Here is a 15,016-nt window from a genome sequence, read left to right as displayed (position 1 = left end):
CCAGCTCATACAACTGCATCAGTGGGACAAACCCTCCCTGGTCTAGGCTCTGCCAAGCGCCCTGGAAGTACAGACAGGATAGAGGGATGACAGCATGTAAGAAGACCATATAAGTACCTCAGAGTGTGGGGTCTCCCCCAGCCCCTCCTCATTTTTCTCCTTCTTGGAATGGACTGCAGCAGGGGTATGGCGCTGTCTCTTCCGCTTCCGCTGTTTGTCCAAGAGCTTTTCAGAAGCTGGGATGCAAAAGAAAGATCATTCAAAGAAAATGCAGAAATCATTCCCTTGCTACAGGTGACACCAGCAAGTTCTACCCCCTTTCTGAGAGCTCCAGGCTGAGTTCTATATTCTTTGAAGTACTAAGGACTGGGGCAAAACCAGCCTCCAGGTACTCTGTCTTCTGTCCTGCAGCCTTCAGAGAGCCCCAGTTCATACTGGTTTAAGATCCTTTTGCTGGGTTGCAGAACAGCATTACTGTGCTGAGACAGCCCACCCAGCAGAAAATAAGAAATGGTACCAACACAAAAGCTTACACTGCTAATCAAATGCTCATTACTACCTCCTCCTGCACTGCAACAGAAGCCTCCTCATGCTGATACTGATGGGATCCAAAGGCAGGAGCGAAAGGAGTAGCTGTCCACAGGACAGGGAGCCACTGCTGGGCCTGGTCACAGCATGTCATCAGGCATATGACAGCATGTTGCTACAGGACCTGTGCTGACAAGCTCCCTTCAAGCACACAGACTATCAATGAGAAGTGAATAGCTTCTCACAGAAACATGAATACACTTCTCCACTTTCCAGAGGGAAATCAAAACCATAACTATACTGGGGGTGAGCAGTCTCAGTACCTCTTTTTATCTGCTGCTGCTGAGCCAAGTGCTCGGGACACCAGGTCCTTACACACACACATAGTGCTGCAGGTACTGATCCAAATGTCACCAACAGCCTGTCCCACCCTCCCTGCCTTCACTTACCTTCTCCCAGGTCCTGGAAGTGGGCTGGTGAGTAGAGCTCAGAGCTGTCACTCTCTGAAGGGCCAGTACCCTACAAACACACAGGAGAGTCAAGTCACCAGATGCAGAACAGAAGTGTGCACCCCTCAGCCACGCAGCCTTCACGAACGACTGCAACACGTAACTTACAGTTCAGGTCATGAATTCATTCATCAGTCATAAGAGATTTTACAAGAAAACATTTGTTTTATGTGTGTGATAGATCCCACATGTAAAGGTCAGTCTCTGGGCTGGAGAAATGCTGAGTCTGTTGCTCTGTCTTGCACTCACCAGCACTGTCCACTGCTTCCAGAGCTCTCCCAAAAAGGCTGCAAACCCCTGTAAAGTTCTGGGGAGAGAGACTCTCTGGCTTTAGGTTTTTAGAGTCTAAGACAGGAATATACCAACCTCTGCATTACTGTAATTGTCATAACTGTACTAAAACTGTACCACACACAAAAAAATGAAAGAAGTGTTATTACTTAACCTTAGAAAAGTGGCAACAGAGGAAATCTGATGGAAAAGGACAAAACTTTAGGTTCAAGCTCAAGCCACACTGCAACATGACAGAAAGCCTCTGTGCAAGAACGCTTCTGCTCACACATTCCCAGCCAGCAACCAGATGACTCCTTTTCCATAAAAATCAATAAAGAAAGGAGATTTTACAGTCAAAACTACCCTGGTGGGGAGGGGTGGGGAACAGTAGATTTCCTCATCATAACACAGCAAGCAGCACCTTTGGGAAGGGTGGACCTTTGCTCCTGGGCCTCAGCCAAGAGAAAACCACATCCCATTGCACTGCGGTTCATTCAGCAGGGTCTGCTGTCTAGGCTTGTTTTCTATCCAGTTTTCAAAAGAGCTGGAAGGAAAGTACCTTCTTTTGGGGAGTCCACTCCTCCTTCTTTGGCATAAAGGTAGTGTCCAAATCATTGGATTCCAAAAGTTTTTTAGTGGGCTTCCTTTGACGTTTGCCTTCAAAGTTTCCTGCAATGAAATCCGTCACATCAGATAAATGAGGGTTTTCTCCTCTTCAATCAGATTAAGATCATTAAGCAAATATCAGCCAATAGTTCAAAACAATCTACTTTACCCTGTCTTTGGGATCATAAGCTCCTTGGGCAGAGATGCCAATTACCTGTTTCTGTACAATTTCAATAAAAATGGACCTCAGTCTGCCATGACCTTCAGGCTCACCTCAATATGTAATACAAAAATCCGCCCACAGAAGAGAGACTGTGAACTCACTGCCAGAAGGTAACACATCCTGGCAGCACAATTCAGACTGTAATTTCCCAAACTCTTTGATCTGGCATAAGCCAGTCCTACCACTAACACAGCCCTGCCTCCACTCCCTCGCCCCTCACATCAGCATTCATGCTGCTGTAATAGACAGGCTGGAGATCCACAAGTCACCAAAGGCAAGCCCTCTTCTCTCACACGAGACAGGCAAACTGACTTCCCAGCGACCATAACCCCTGTTTGTTTGGTTTCATTTTTTTGACCACAGGGCCTTTAGGACAGGAACAGTGTTCCTTCCAATTTAGCACAGCCAGAACACCAGGGCTTTAACCCTGGGCATGTCTTGCATCATTTTCCACTGAACTTGTGACACTTTTACTTATGAAAGCAGAATCACACAACCTTCCACTCACCTGATTTCAGGAATCCCTCTTCTGCATCTGGAGAAGCAGAAACTTCAGAAGCATCTGAGGCAGACAGCACCACCACGTCTGGAATATCTGAAGGTCCTTCTGGAACTTGATTTTTGGGATCAGTGGAGTGGGATCCTAGTTCTGAGAAGGAACACTCTGCTTCAAGGATGGGAGGGGATTCTTTGGTTGAAGATGGAGTTGAAACCAAAGAACTCGGCCCCCGCTGGGTATCTCTGTCAGGACTGCACTGTGCAGGAAGACCTCCTTCAAATTCAGACCTCACCACAGAATTCACCTGGCGTGGTGAAACATGTTGGTGAAAACATTCATCCTGCATGGCACTGCACACAGCAAGAACACTCAGCCACCAGGAACATAAACACACACAGACCAGAGACCCAAAGCAATAACCATGAAGAATATGTTGGCCTTCACCCACCTTTTGCAATTGCTCCTGGTTTTTCTTTGATTTTTTCTTGGGTGCAAACAAGTGATCATATTCTTCTGCATACTCCAGAAGCCGTTTACTGGGCTTTCTAAGGCGCTTCCTCTCTGAATGTGCTAAGAAAAAGGAAAGCAGCTTCAAGACTGTGTTTCTGAGACTATCACAAGGCAAAACTCTCCTCATGATCTGTGGATAATGGTTGTTCCTGCCTTCTCTTCCAGACAGTCCATGTGGGAAAAGCCAATACTTTTTTCTCTTTGAGACAGCCTTAAAATTTTTGAGCTTCCTATTTTCCACAATCCTGACATGGCAGGTGGAGTTTTTAAGGACCTAAGAGACTTCAAGCAGTTCAGGTTAAGAAATCAAAAAACATTAGACTGAGGGGCTCCTGAAATTTCACCCAACATCTCCCTACAAACTACATCTAACCTTTTTGTAGTACTTCTACCAGAACCAAAGACCATTAGCAACTCAGACGCTTTTGCTGTTTACCCAAAATTCTTTGGTTGTAGTGCAGGAGCACAGGAAGACACCGTTTTCCCTTAAAGCAGTTCAGTCACTGGTATCACTAGTAACACGTAAGTTTAACTCCTTCCCTTCTCCTCCTCCCCAGCATTTTTTCATACATTACAAATTCCCCATCTGCTACTGCAAGCCCATTTGTTGCTTAATTTATTCCCCAATGAGATCAGGGAGCCAGCGACTGCGAGCTCTTCAGGGCTCACGTCTTTTGTGTTTGCACAATGTGGCACCACCACAGAGGAACAGGTATTTCCTCAGCACAACCTAACCACCCATGATACACTACCTCAACTCCCCAGTGCGTGGCAAGCTCCTAAAAAAAGAGCCCTGACACCACTATCTCTACTCAACGAGCTGCAAAGCAAGATTTATATCTTCTTCCTTTCCAGAATTGCTCTGACTTTTCTCCTTTTTTTTTTTAGCTTTCAAAAATCATTAAATAATCCTGCCCAAAGATTTCTCCTATTCATGAAAACGTCTGTGGTCTCCTGGAAATTTAAGAACAAACAGTAAATATTCTCTTTGCCTCTTTTAATTTGTAGGAGGTTGGCATTTTCTTCTTTAAAACGGAAGCATTTTAAAACAAAGCATTCCAGTGCAACGCTTCAGAACAGGGATGTTGGACAAGACTGCTACACTTTATTGTGGCTTTGTGGTTAAACAAGCACGAAAATGTCAAACTTAGCCAAAAGAGAAGAAAGAAACAACTTTCTCAAACGCAGCTATTTTCAGCCTCTGTTAACACTCTGCACAGGTGTCTGGGTGAAACACACATTTCAGTACATAACCAGTTACAGGGTGAGTATCCTCAGCACACAACTATTTAGAGCCCCAAAGCCATGCAGCAGAGCACACAGCACCATGCCAGAAGGCCTGGCTTAACTGTTTTTTTTGTTCCCAAAGGGAATCCCATACAAGAATCCCAAATGCAATCTGATTGGCAGTGGTGAATAACACACCTGATAAAACTATAAAATTGTTTTACGTCAGCAAATTCCACTAACCTTCACTTCCACCTTATTTGATTCAATTCACATCACAAAGTTTGTAGCAAAAATATGCCAAGTGCTGCCACTTAACTACGATGAAGACTTTAAAGTTTGAGCTTAGTGGGAATTGCAAAGTTGGGACTGCAATCTGTTGTGATCTCTTACATTGGAACTCTACCTGCTGCAGACAAGGATGGGTCACATCTTCTCTCAAAGCACTGGCAAGCAGAGGAAACTCCTCTTCTGTAAGCTGCAATTAATTCAGCTTCCAGCATCAGTCCCCTCTATTTTCAATGTACTTGGCCTTGCCCAACATACAGAAATGGTCTTTTCACATCTGTTCACAAAGGACAGGTGTGCTCGGGGCTCATGTGCTATTTAGGACAGAGGAATTGGATTACACTGCAGTCGCTGCTCTGGCACTTTTGCAAGCAAACCCAGGCCCTGACTGCTGCTGCTGCACCCCTGTGTGCAGCACCAGGACAGTGTATGCTCCTCTCCACCATTGCCACCTCACCCAGGAGCCTGCTGCCTTCCTCTGCCACTACCCTCCTGCCTTTACTGCGTCTCAGCAGCTCCTCTTCTCTAGCTCTCTCTGCAGACTTGTATCTTCATCTCACACAGCAGCACTGCAGGGATGCTTCCACTGCAAAACCAGCATGAAGCCATGAGAACCCGTCTGGATCTCAGTGCGGAGGAGGAACTCACTCCCTCGGCCGTGACGCTCCTGCGGCAGAGCCCGACAGCCCAGAACTGTGTGTATCCTCTCGACTGCTCTGCGGAGACTTCAGTCCTCAGAAACACACAGACCCAACCAGAGGAGTGAGTGAATGATTAAGCGGGTCATGATTTAAAACCAGAACTTTTACCCCTTGTGTTACACCCTATGGGCTTGTTTTCTGTGCCTGCTGTGACTTGCCTTGGGTAGGTCCTGCAATCACCAAGCCAGGAGCTGCCTTTGCCACATTGCATCATAGATGCAGGCAGTCTCCAGCAACCACTGAGAGCAAAATACACACATCAATATGTGCACTGAGGGAACACATAAGTCATAAAATAACACAGGCTCGAAATTCTGACGAGTTCTATTAATTTACGATATTGCAACTAGATTAGAGCAAGTGGTGAAGTGTATGCAAAAATTTAATTTTATTGTTTTTACTAATGTGTGTTCCCTTTGGATTCTGAGGATAGTATTTGTCAAATGTGGTCCTGTTGGTCCTATTCCTTCTGCACACACCTTTTCATTTCTTCCTTTAGATTTAACCAAATGTTCCCATCTCTGTGGGAGAGGCAGGGTCGTCTGACCTTGTGGTCCTCAGAAGCCTCCTCCTACTAGGTCATTTCCCTTCCAGCGCTGCTGCCTCATTTTTTAATTGCCATCTTTCAGACCCACCTCAAGCCCAGCCTCCCTGGCAGCTTCCCTCCCTTCTGTTCTCCTCTTCACCCACCAGAGCTGCAAATTAGGAAATCTGTGGGACTCTCCAACTTGTTATTAACAGCTAGTAAAACTTCACATTGAAAAGCAAAAATTCCCCAAGAACCCTCAAACACATAATCTTTATGAGATTCTACAGAACAAACCAAAAAGACAAACTATGTCAAACAGCACTACAAAAGATAAAATCAGAGCAGCCATTGAGGCTCAGTTTCAGACAACTTTCTAGCACTGATCTACCCCACTAACACCAAGCATAGGGCTCTAAGGAACACATTATAAAGATTCAAGTTTTAAAAAAATCCCAAGCTCAGAGAAGGATGCTCATTTTACCTTTCATGGTGCAGAAACTAATGATTTGTAATGTATTTAAAACTTTCTGGCCAATAACCTGAGCACAAGCCAATAACTGATCTGATGTCTTTGTTCTCCATGCTTAGAGAGAACTCAAACCAAGGTACATTTTCTTCTGCTCAGACGTAGACATCTCCACATTGTCAGACAGCCCCAAGTTCCATAACTTATCCTTTAAATGAAAAAGTATAAAATGTATACAAATACACACTCTGGCGCAAGTCCAGCTCCCTTACCTTGTGCAGAGAATTCAGACTGGGGAGCAAAGTTGCCAAGCTTTGTTTCTGAGTCCATCACATTGGTGTTTGGCTTACCACATACATTCAAATGTTTATCAACTAAGTCTAAACGATTCTCAAAGTCCTGAACTGCCAGGTCTCCCTCAAGCACCTTTGAATGAGGGGAATGCCTACGTCCCAAGCACTCATTTCCCTTCAGTGAAAAGCCACGAGAATTCAGGCCAAAGGCACTCTCCAAGTTTCCTTGTTCCCTAGATCTACTGATGTGCTTATTAGATCTAGCACTGCTTTGGTTAAAACGCTGCCATCGCTTTTTGGGTGCTACGTGATTTACATCATTAGACTCATCACCAAGAGAGCTCTCACTATTTGCCTCTGAATCCAAGTCTGGACTCTGCCCATTTTCAGCAGAATTGCAGCTCTCAACATTTCTACCAGCTTCAGGTCTCCTTCCAATACGACCTAAATTGTCATCAGATAAACAGGCAGAGTCTTCATCAGTTGAATGCTCTGTTAAATCAATACACTCTTTCCTCTCAGTATCTTCTGCCTCATTACCTAGAGGACTGGTAACTGAACCGTGCACACGGAATGCATGTTCTCCTGAATCTCTGGATAACCGACTTAGCAACTTACTTGGCCCTCCTGGTTTTAAGTCCTTTCTGTTTGAAACTGTTTTATCTCCAAGCTTAGATGACTGCTTAGATTTTGAACAGTTGCGTTTGGACATGCAATTTGTGCCATTTGTCCCAGAAACAGCAGCACTTGCAGGCTCCCTTTTACCAGAACCAATCCCCGTCAACTTGGTTGGAGGATTGCGTGAAAAGGAAGAGTTGCTTATAGTGGAGTTTGGATTTACTGTTTCCTGGACGCAATCTCCATTTTTTTCTATTTTATACGGGGGACCTACAATAGACAAAGACTTCAGACCACTCGCAGAATTGCTTCCAGAACCATCAGCTGTGCTGGTATTTCGAAATGGGACTATATTTTGACCAGTCATCAGTTGCTGCTCTTTTGTCTTACTGTCATGCATATCCTTCAACATCATTAACAAGGTGCTGAATTTGTAATCTGGTTCAATAGGCAAACGACCATGACCAGAGGCAGAAGAGAAAAGTAAAGGTACTGTGGCCTTTGGAGTGCCAGAGTCAGTGGCATCATCATTCATGGACCGGTAAGACAGTTCCTTGAGCTCCGACAAGACGTGTTTCACCACAGCCGTTTCGATTTCGGCAGAATCCCTGGGTTTCTCGTGCATGTTGTTTAACAGTTTCTGACCATCAACTTTTCCACTTCTCTGAAGGCCAGAGAAACCTTTGGTATCTGAAGAGCAGCGATTCACACTATCCTCCTCTTCTGCAAGAGAAGGTTCCAACCCACCAACCTTTTCTTTATGTTTGCATTTTATACTCCTGATTCGGGGTAATTTCGTGCTTTTCGATTTTAAGATTGCTTGATTTGCAACAGCAGGCCAGGAGTTGTCCTTGGAGACACTTTGGGGGGTAGTGTGCTTGTTTGCTGGGGAAAGATTGTCATTTCTCACATCCGAAGAGCACTCAAGAGCCATCAGTGACATCTCAGCATCAGGGAAGCCAACTTCCAGCTCCCCATCTGCAAATTCAGCATCAAGTCTGCTGGTTGCTGAACCTCCCAGAAGTTTGCAATCTCTGTATGACTTCTTCCTGGCCCTTCTGCTGCTCTTCTGAGAAAGATACATGGAAAGTTTAATGTTTCCACTTGACGTCATAGGAAATTCCTTCTCCACTTTATCTGAAGAATCGCTAACTTCAAGAGCACTAGAGGTTCTCTCTGAACTTTGGTCCATGGTATCTACATCACTGTCCCCACCATCAGAGAGGGAAGAGGATGAATCCGATTCAGTTTGCTTTTTCTCAATACCAGCATCAGACGCAGAATAGTGTATTTGCAATTTAGAACTGCACAAAATGCCCAGGGAGCTCTTCTCTCTCTCAAAAGACGGGTTGGAAAACAAATCCCCTTGGAGAGCGTTCTTGAGGGTATCACTTTTACGATTCTCACAGTCCGGTTTCAAAGGTGTCTTTTCAAAATGTCTTTCTCCAAAGGAGGAAAGCAAATGGTTTTCCCTGGTGCTGCTGGATGCTGTCAGGCTGTTGGCAATCCGGCGAAGCTCATGAGAAGCGTGTTTATCTGGTAGGTCCCCAACAAGCGTGTTTCTAACTATGCTCTCTGGTGTTTTGTCTTTGATTTCTCCCCTAGGTGCTTCCCCTCTCGCGCTGCTCTTTTTTACTCTAGTCCTTTTTCTGCTTTCAGAGCTTTTTTTCACATGTGGTTTAATGTGCAATTTTCCTTTTTCACTGGCCGTGTGTCTGGAGTCAAATGCCAAGGATTTAAAGCAGCCGTTCAGTTGCCTGTCCCTTTCTGCTCCAGGGTCATTGGTATAGTATTCCGACTGCATGTCCTTCTCACTGTCTGGCTCGCTGGAGTTCTGGCTGCACTTTTGATCCTCTGGCCCTCCGAGAAGAATGTCTTCTGCCTGTCCAACGCTGACTTCCCATTTAGCCATAAATCTTTGAGGAACCTTAAAAAGTTGGAGACAGAAAAAAGAGAAAGACAATATTTGAGCAGGTACCCAATGAGATAAAAGTGAGATTGAGGAGCACAAGGCACAGGACAGAGGGACATTCCTGCATTTTGTATCTTTAAGACAATCACGTGGATTCCCTGAGACTGTGTCTAGCGGACACAGGAAGCACTGCTCCTGGGTAAGCACCCTGCACTCCTGCTGAGCCTAACAGAAATCCCTGTGCATTCCCAACAGAGCAAAAAGGTCCCTGCAACCACAGCTTTCCGAGGAATCAGATGTCCTGGCTTCCCAACACATCCTGAAAACAACAGCCTGTAAAGGGAATGCATATGGTATGGATCCCTGGTGCACAAATGCAAAGCAACAGCCAAATAGGCTCTCAAGGTAAATGCAGCATTGTTTTCCTTAAAATATCTGAGCAGACCTGTTTGCTTTGCTTGTTCTTGATTTTTCCTGCATCCCTTGAACTCAGAGCATGATTTAATCTGCCCTCTCCATCAACTCACCTTGGGACAAACGTGAGATCCACACATATCTAAGATGCACTTTATCAAATTTATGATGTTCATTCCTGAGAGGTCTCCCAGCTTTAACTCTGTATCTTTATTAAAAAGAAAATCTCTCCTTATACTGGACAGGAACCTCTTATAACACCCAAAACCAACAAGAAAGTTGTTTCTTATGTGCTTGTGCAGTTTCTGGCTGCGCAACAGCAAATCAGAGGCTTCACAACTGCTCTTAAAATCAAAACTAATTCCAAAGCAGGTGGAACAACTCACATTTTCTGACTTCCTTTAAAACATACCCAAAGCAACAAAATCTCATCTCAGCAGATTAAAAAAGTTTTATGAATACTGATAGCAAACCAGACAAGTACTCTCAGCTTTGCATCAAATTTTTGCTTCCAGAGATGGAAACTTGGACATTTTTGTGAGCAACAAACATTTGATTCCCTGTACTGCAGCCTTGCTGGCACTTCATTTACATACAGAACAAGATTCCAGTCAAGCAATTCTAGAACCAGGAAATTTACTTGTGAGAATGTCACTTGTTTTGGGGCAGCTGTGAGCACAAGTCCTTAAGAAAGATACCGAACATGGCCTTGGAAAAGGAAAACCAAATGAGAGCACTGCAACCAGGGACTCATATCTGCAAGAGCATGTTCAGTCTGATGGTTCTGCATTAACATTGGTTATAAAGCTATAGAATAAGAGAAAAAGAAAAACCAGACATCATTGCCTAGTGTAACTATTTGCTCTCTTACAGTAACACAGTAGCCTGTGTAGTTCTTCACTTCAGCAATTCTAACAAGTTAATTTCTTCAGTCACCTTCCTAAAGACATAGACCAGACCCCTGTGTCACATTACATTAACTGGCTACAACTGCTCAGGGCTGTTATGTTTGGAAACGGAGATGGTGCGATGAGCCACAAAACTCATTCCCACAGGCTCCCTGACAAAGCGTTTTCCAAGTCAAATTATAAGTCCTAACAGGTTTCTATAAAGAGAATTACTGAAGCAGGGCTAAAAACCCCACTGCTTTATCTCAGCCAGTGATCTAGTGAAGCATGCAACTCCACCTCTGCTTCAGATCAGCCAAAAGTGGCTGCCAGAGAGCACAGGAAGTTTTTTAGCAGTGCTGCAATAAACATCAGGAGATAGCTGTGCTGAACAGATCCCACACCAACAGAGCCCTGACTCCTCTGCTTCCCAGAGTGTCCAGGGCAATAGAAGCAACAGGCCACACCTCTGCACTGAAGAGAACATAAAAAACTCCTGGCAGTTTATAAACTATGTTTCATGTAAGGATGCAAAGAATCCCCTCCCTGGCTGCCTTGCTGCAGTCAATCTCACCGAAGGAAGCTGTCAAAAGTGCAATTCCAGGCATAAAGGAATATTTTGTACTATGCAGATACAAAGAATCAAAAACATGTTGAAGAAAACAGATCTTTCACCTTATTTTTGAAGCCTTTTTCCTTTTGCTTCCCTCTTTTCCGGGGAACAGGCAGCTCTTCAAACTGATGTCTTCCTTCAAAGAGGACAATAGCTTTCCCAGCAACCCAGGTTTTCTCTGAAGGTTCTCCTAAGGCATCCACGTAGTACTCTCGGTATGGTCTCCGACCGGAAACTATTTTGAGAAATTCAACAGAATTTGCACATAACAGAATAAAGACACACAAAAAGAATCACAGAAAGCGGTAACAATATGACGGATAATTTTCAATCTCATTTTGCTTAATAACTTTCACACATGAATGCCAGTTCTGGGGATTTCGGCTCAGAACTAAGGGAGACCCCTTTGATCCCTGCTGTCAACATTCTGTGTCGCTACTCTCTGTTTTTGAGTTGTTTGGGTTTTTTTTCTCATAAACAATAGATTAACCATGGGTCATCTTCCTAGAGTAGGGACTGTTTGCAAAGAAAATGGCCAAGATATCTAAATCTTTTTTCCTTGAGAGGCACAACATACCAGCCAGGACATTTCTTTTCTGCTACTCCCAGATTAATGATTAAACAGCCCAGTCCACTTGACCGTTGGGAAAACACAGCGGTGCTGGCAACACCCAGAACTGACATCCTTCTGGATATGACCTACTCACACAGGTTGAGCCTCCCTCACCATTACATATCCCATCTTGTTCAATGCTTTGATACCAAAGAAAGTCTTACTTAGGACACAAAACATTTAAACAAAAACATGCACACACACTACAAGGATTAGGTGCAACATGACAAAACACTAGTTGCAATGAGTCTCTCCTTTTCTGGGGCACAAAGGTGCAGAACAAGAGAAGAAATCCAATTGTAAGGGCACATTCATAAATTTTTCAAAGGTGCTTTCTGTGCAAGGATGTTGAACAGACATGGTACAAGTAAGAACTGAACTGGTACTGGGTGTGCTGGTGAAAAAGGACAGGTCACAAGCATTAGAACAGAGCAAACAAGGCTTGGAAACAAGGGATATAAAGTTCTCCCTGCATTTTGCTGTAATGTATGCTTAACCTTCTCCTTCTGAACATTCAGCTTGGACTTCCAGCCCATTTGGTTTGTGCTGCCTCTTCCAGGAGTGCCAGCACTGTGTGGCAGCCTGGCCTCAAGAGATGCTGACAGTGAGATTCTGACCAAGACCACTGAGAGGATAATAAATAATGACCAGAACAACATCAAACAAGGACAAAGATGACAGGCTTCATCCATCCCATTCACAGTACTGGGATTTGAGCCACTGAGCCTCAAAATTCCAGCTCCAAAAATCTTTGAGTAGAGAGCTTGCTGACAAAAAGGCAAACTGCCTTGAACAAAACATCATTCCTCAAACCCAAGAGAAGAGGTTTCTGCACAAGTGATGAGTTTGAAGCGACCTGCCTTGTTTTGAAGGGCTCGTTCCCTTGGTAACAGAGAGCCAAGGCAGGAGGGCTCTGCTTCCTACAGTACACAGAGAGCCCGGCAGCTCTACCTGCCCAAAGGCACCAGAGTTCAGATCCACCCACTCTGCCACCTTGGCATTGGGAAGAGGAGACCAGCAGGTTACATACAGCCACAACTGGAAAATGCAATTTTCCCCAGAGCTCCATTGGTCTGAACACAGATAAAACAATAATGGGAAGAGTCCACCATGTGGCTGGAGATCAGGCCTTGAAGGAATTTGTTAATATCATGTTTTCTCCCTGCAGAATTCCTTTATTAGAAATCCTCACGCGCTGGCTGAGAGGGGAATACTGGACAGCTATATACATTAAATCCTGTCATGAGGAGGGATGTGGGGGAGAATATATGTGTCAGCATATCTTCTGGAAACATCTTCAGCAAGAATTTGAGAGCTGGAAAGAGACTATTTAAGACGTCACATTCAACATTCTCTAGAATCAGGATGAATGCCTTCCAAAGGATGAAGGGGAAGGTGGAGAAATAGCAAGTAAGAAGACTACAGTAACCAGGCTTGGGGATGACCTGAGTACAGTGTAGGAAAAGCTACTTTTGTGTATCTAGATAACTACGTAGCAGACTCTCAGCTGACAGCTGAAAAAAAAGTCCACTCCTGCCCATCACTTGTCCTTATGCTGGCAAGGGCCACAAATCCTGGAGAGAAATACATCAGTGAGTGGCAACCTCACAGGTCTAGAGCTGTCAGTGGCAGATGACACCAGTTCAAAGGTTTCCAGTTGCCCACAGACCAAGAATCAGAAGGGGAAACCAGGAACAACTAACCCTTTCTGTTTGTGGCCATCTACCCATGGCAGCTGGTATGATCGTAAAAGCAAACGATTAATCACTTCCCTTCTGTTCTCTCCATCACTCACATACCACTGTCTTGAGCCTGTAAGACTCTCTTTCTTCCTGGCCCTCCCCTGTGTTCAAGCACATACATCTCTGCCATATTTCCCCCATCTCTCCTCATCACACTATGACTCACACTATGCCCTAAACTTTCATATAGATGGCTCCATCTCCAGGTTTTTCCAGTATTTCTCCATAAACAGCCCCTTGTTTTCTCATGCCAAACAAGACCCAAAACATTTCACTTCATTGTACACATTCCCATCACACCTTCAGGCATTCAGCTGCTACCCCACACTCCACTTCTCACCCTCTGCAGCCTCCCATTCTCCAAGACTGGCCAACTCTCTGTGTCCTCACACACTCCAGTCTTCCCAGCTCTGCTTCCTCACCTGTTCCACCTCTCTGATCCACCTCTTTTTTCTCTGCATCTCTTTTTTGAGAGGCTGCTCTTTCTTCTGCACTGCCCTGAGCTCAGCCCAGCTACTCGTCCCTCCTATATTCTGTGAAGAAAAGCCTACATGACCAACAACTATCTGTGCCACTTCCACCAGCCCCAGCCTCCTCTTCCTCCTGCCACCTCCCTGATCTAGGACTACTTTATGGATCTGGGTCTTCCGCAGTAGGGTCTATTCTTCATACCTTTCAAGGGCCAGAAATACCTTTAAAATTAATTAAAAACTGCAGCACCCTGACATACACAACACCTCCACTTTGTGGTCTGAGTAGATACAGTACCTTTCATTTTTGAGTGACAGTCCAGCACTGGGTCATGACAAATTGTGCATGGCCACCATGGGCGTCTGTTGAACTTGGCCCAAACAAGATCTCCAACTTCATACTTCACTGGAATAGGTTTCTTCTGGGCTTGGATCTTCAGGGAAAAAACAGAACACAAGAAATCACTAAAGCTTCAGATGCTTTTGAAGAGATTTGCCTCCCCCCTGTGTGCAGATTGCATCTGACAGAAGAGACATTTACATTAAAAAGCAAGTCCTTATTTTTACTTAGTGGCTCCTACCCCTTCAGAGAACACAATGGTTCTCCCTATCCTCCTGAAAGAACAAAACAATAAGAGGATTTGAGCAGGCTTTGTTATATTTTAGTAAGGAACATGACCTCTTGTAAATGACTGCACTCAAACTACACATTTGAGCAGGTATATATTTGGAGTCACTATTAACCCCCATCACTTCACTCACAACATTTTGTTCATTTCAAAGGTTGAAACGTCCAGAAAAAGTAGCAGAAGAGACAGTGAAATTTTCCTGACTGAAAGGTCATGAGAACAGCAAAGTAAGGTTTTTATGAATTGGGAGGGGGGGGGGGGGAAGGAAGTCAGTATGTACAAGTTTAGTAACTTCCCTGCTTCTCAGATGTCCTCAGGAAAAAACTCCACTATAAAGTATTTGAAACCAAAGACAGGCATAATCAGAAAAAAAACTTACATACTGATGTTTAATTTATATGAGTAAAACTGTCATTGCTTTGCCCCAAAACTACAGAGCAGAAAGGGAGCACAACAGCAGCCACCC

General features: G+C 44.5%; 1 protein-coding gene across 1 annotated transcript in view; it reads right to left on the bottom strand.

Moving 5' to 3' along the window:
- Positions 1–15,016, bottom strand: part of NSD1 (nuclear receptor binding SET domain protein 1) — a 59,916-nt gene that overhangs the window by 27,669 nt on the left and 17,231 nt on the right. The window contains exons 3-10 of the mRNA XM_027896413.1: positions 14,220–14,355; positions 11,159–11,334; positions 6,632–9,197; positions 3,087–3,208; positions 2,648–2,942; positions 1,870–1,979; positions 978–1,047; positions 118–236 (exon numbers count right to left, since the gene is read on the bottom strand). Coding sequence (XP_027752214.1) covers positions 118–236; positions 978–1,047; positions 1,870–1,979; positions 2,648–2,942; positions 3,087–3,208; positions 6,632–9,197; positions 11,159–11,334; positions 14,220–14,355 — 3,594 coding nt within the window. The remainder of the gene's footprint in view (positions 1–117; positions 237–977; positions 1,048–1,869; positions 1,980–2,647; positions 2,943–3,086; positions 3,209–6,631; positions 9,198–11,158; positions 11,335–14,219; positions 14,356–15,016) is intronic.

The sequence above is a fragment of the Empidonax traillii genome, unplaced genomic scaffold, assembly GCF_003031625.1.
Source record: "Empidonax traillii isolate 1590-97213 ecotype Southwest subspecies unplaced genomic scaffold, ASM303162v1 scaffold495:size1017845, whole genome shotgun sequence".
Lineage (NCBI taxonomy): Eukaryota > Metazoa > Chordata > Aves > Passeriformes > Tyrannidae > Empidonax > Empidonax traillii.
The sequence above is the reverse complement of the archived record's forward strand: the minus strand, read 5'-3'. Positions and strand labels throughout refer to the sequence as shown.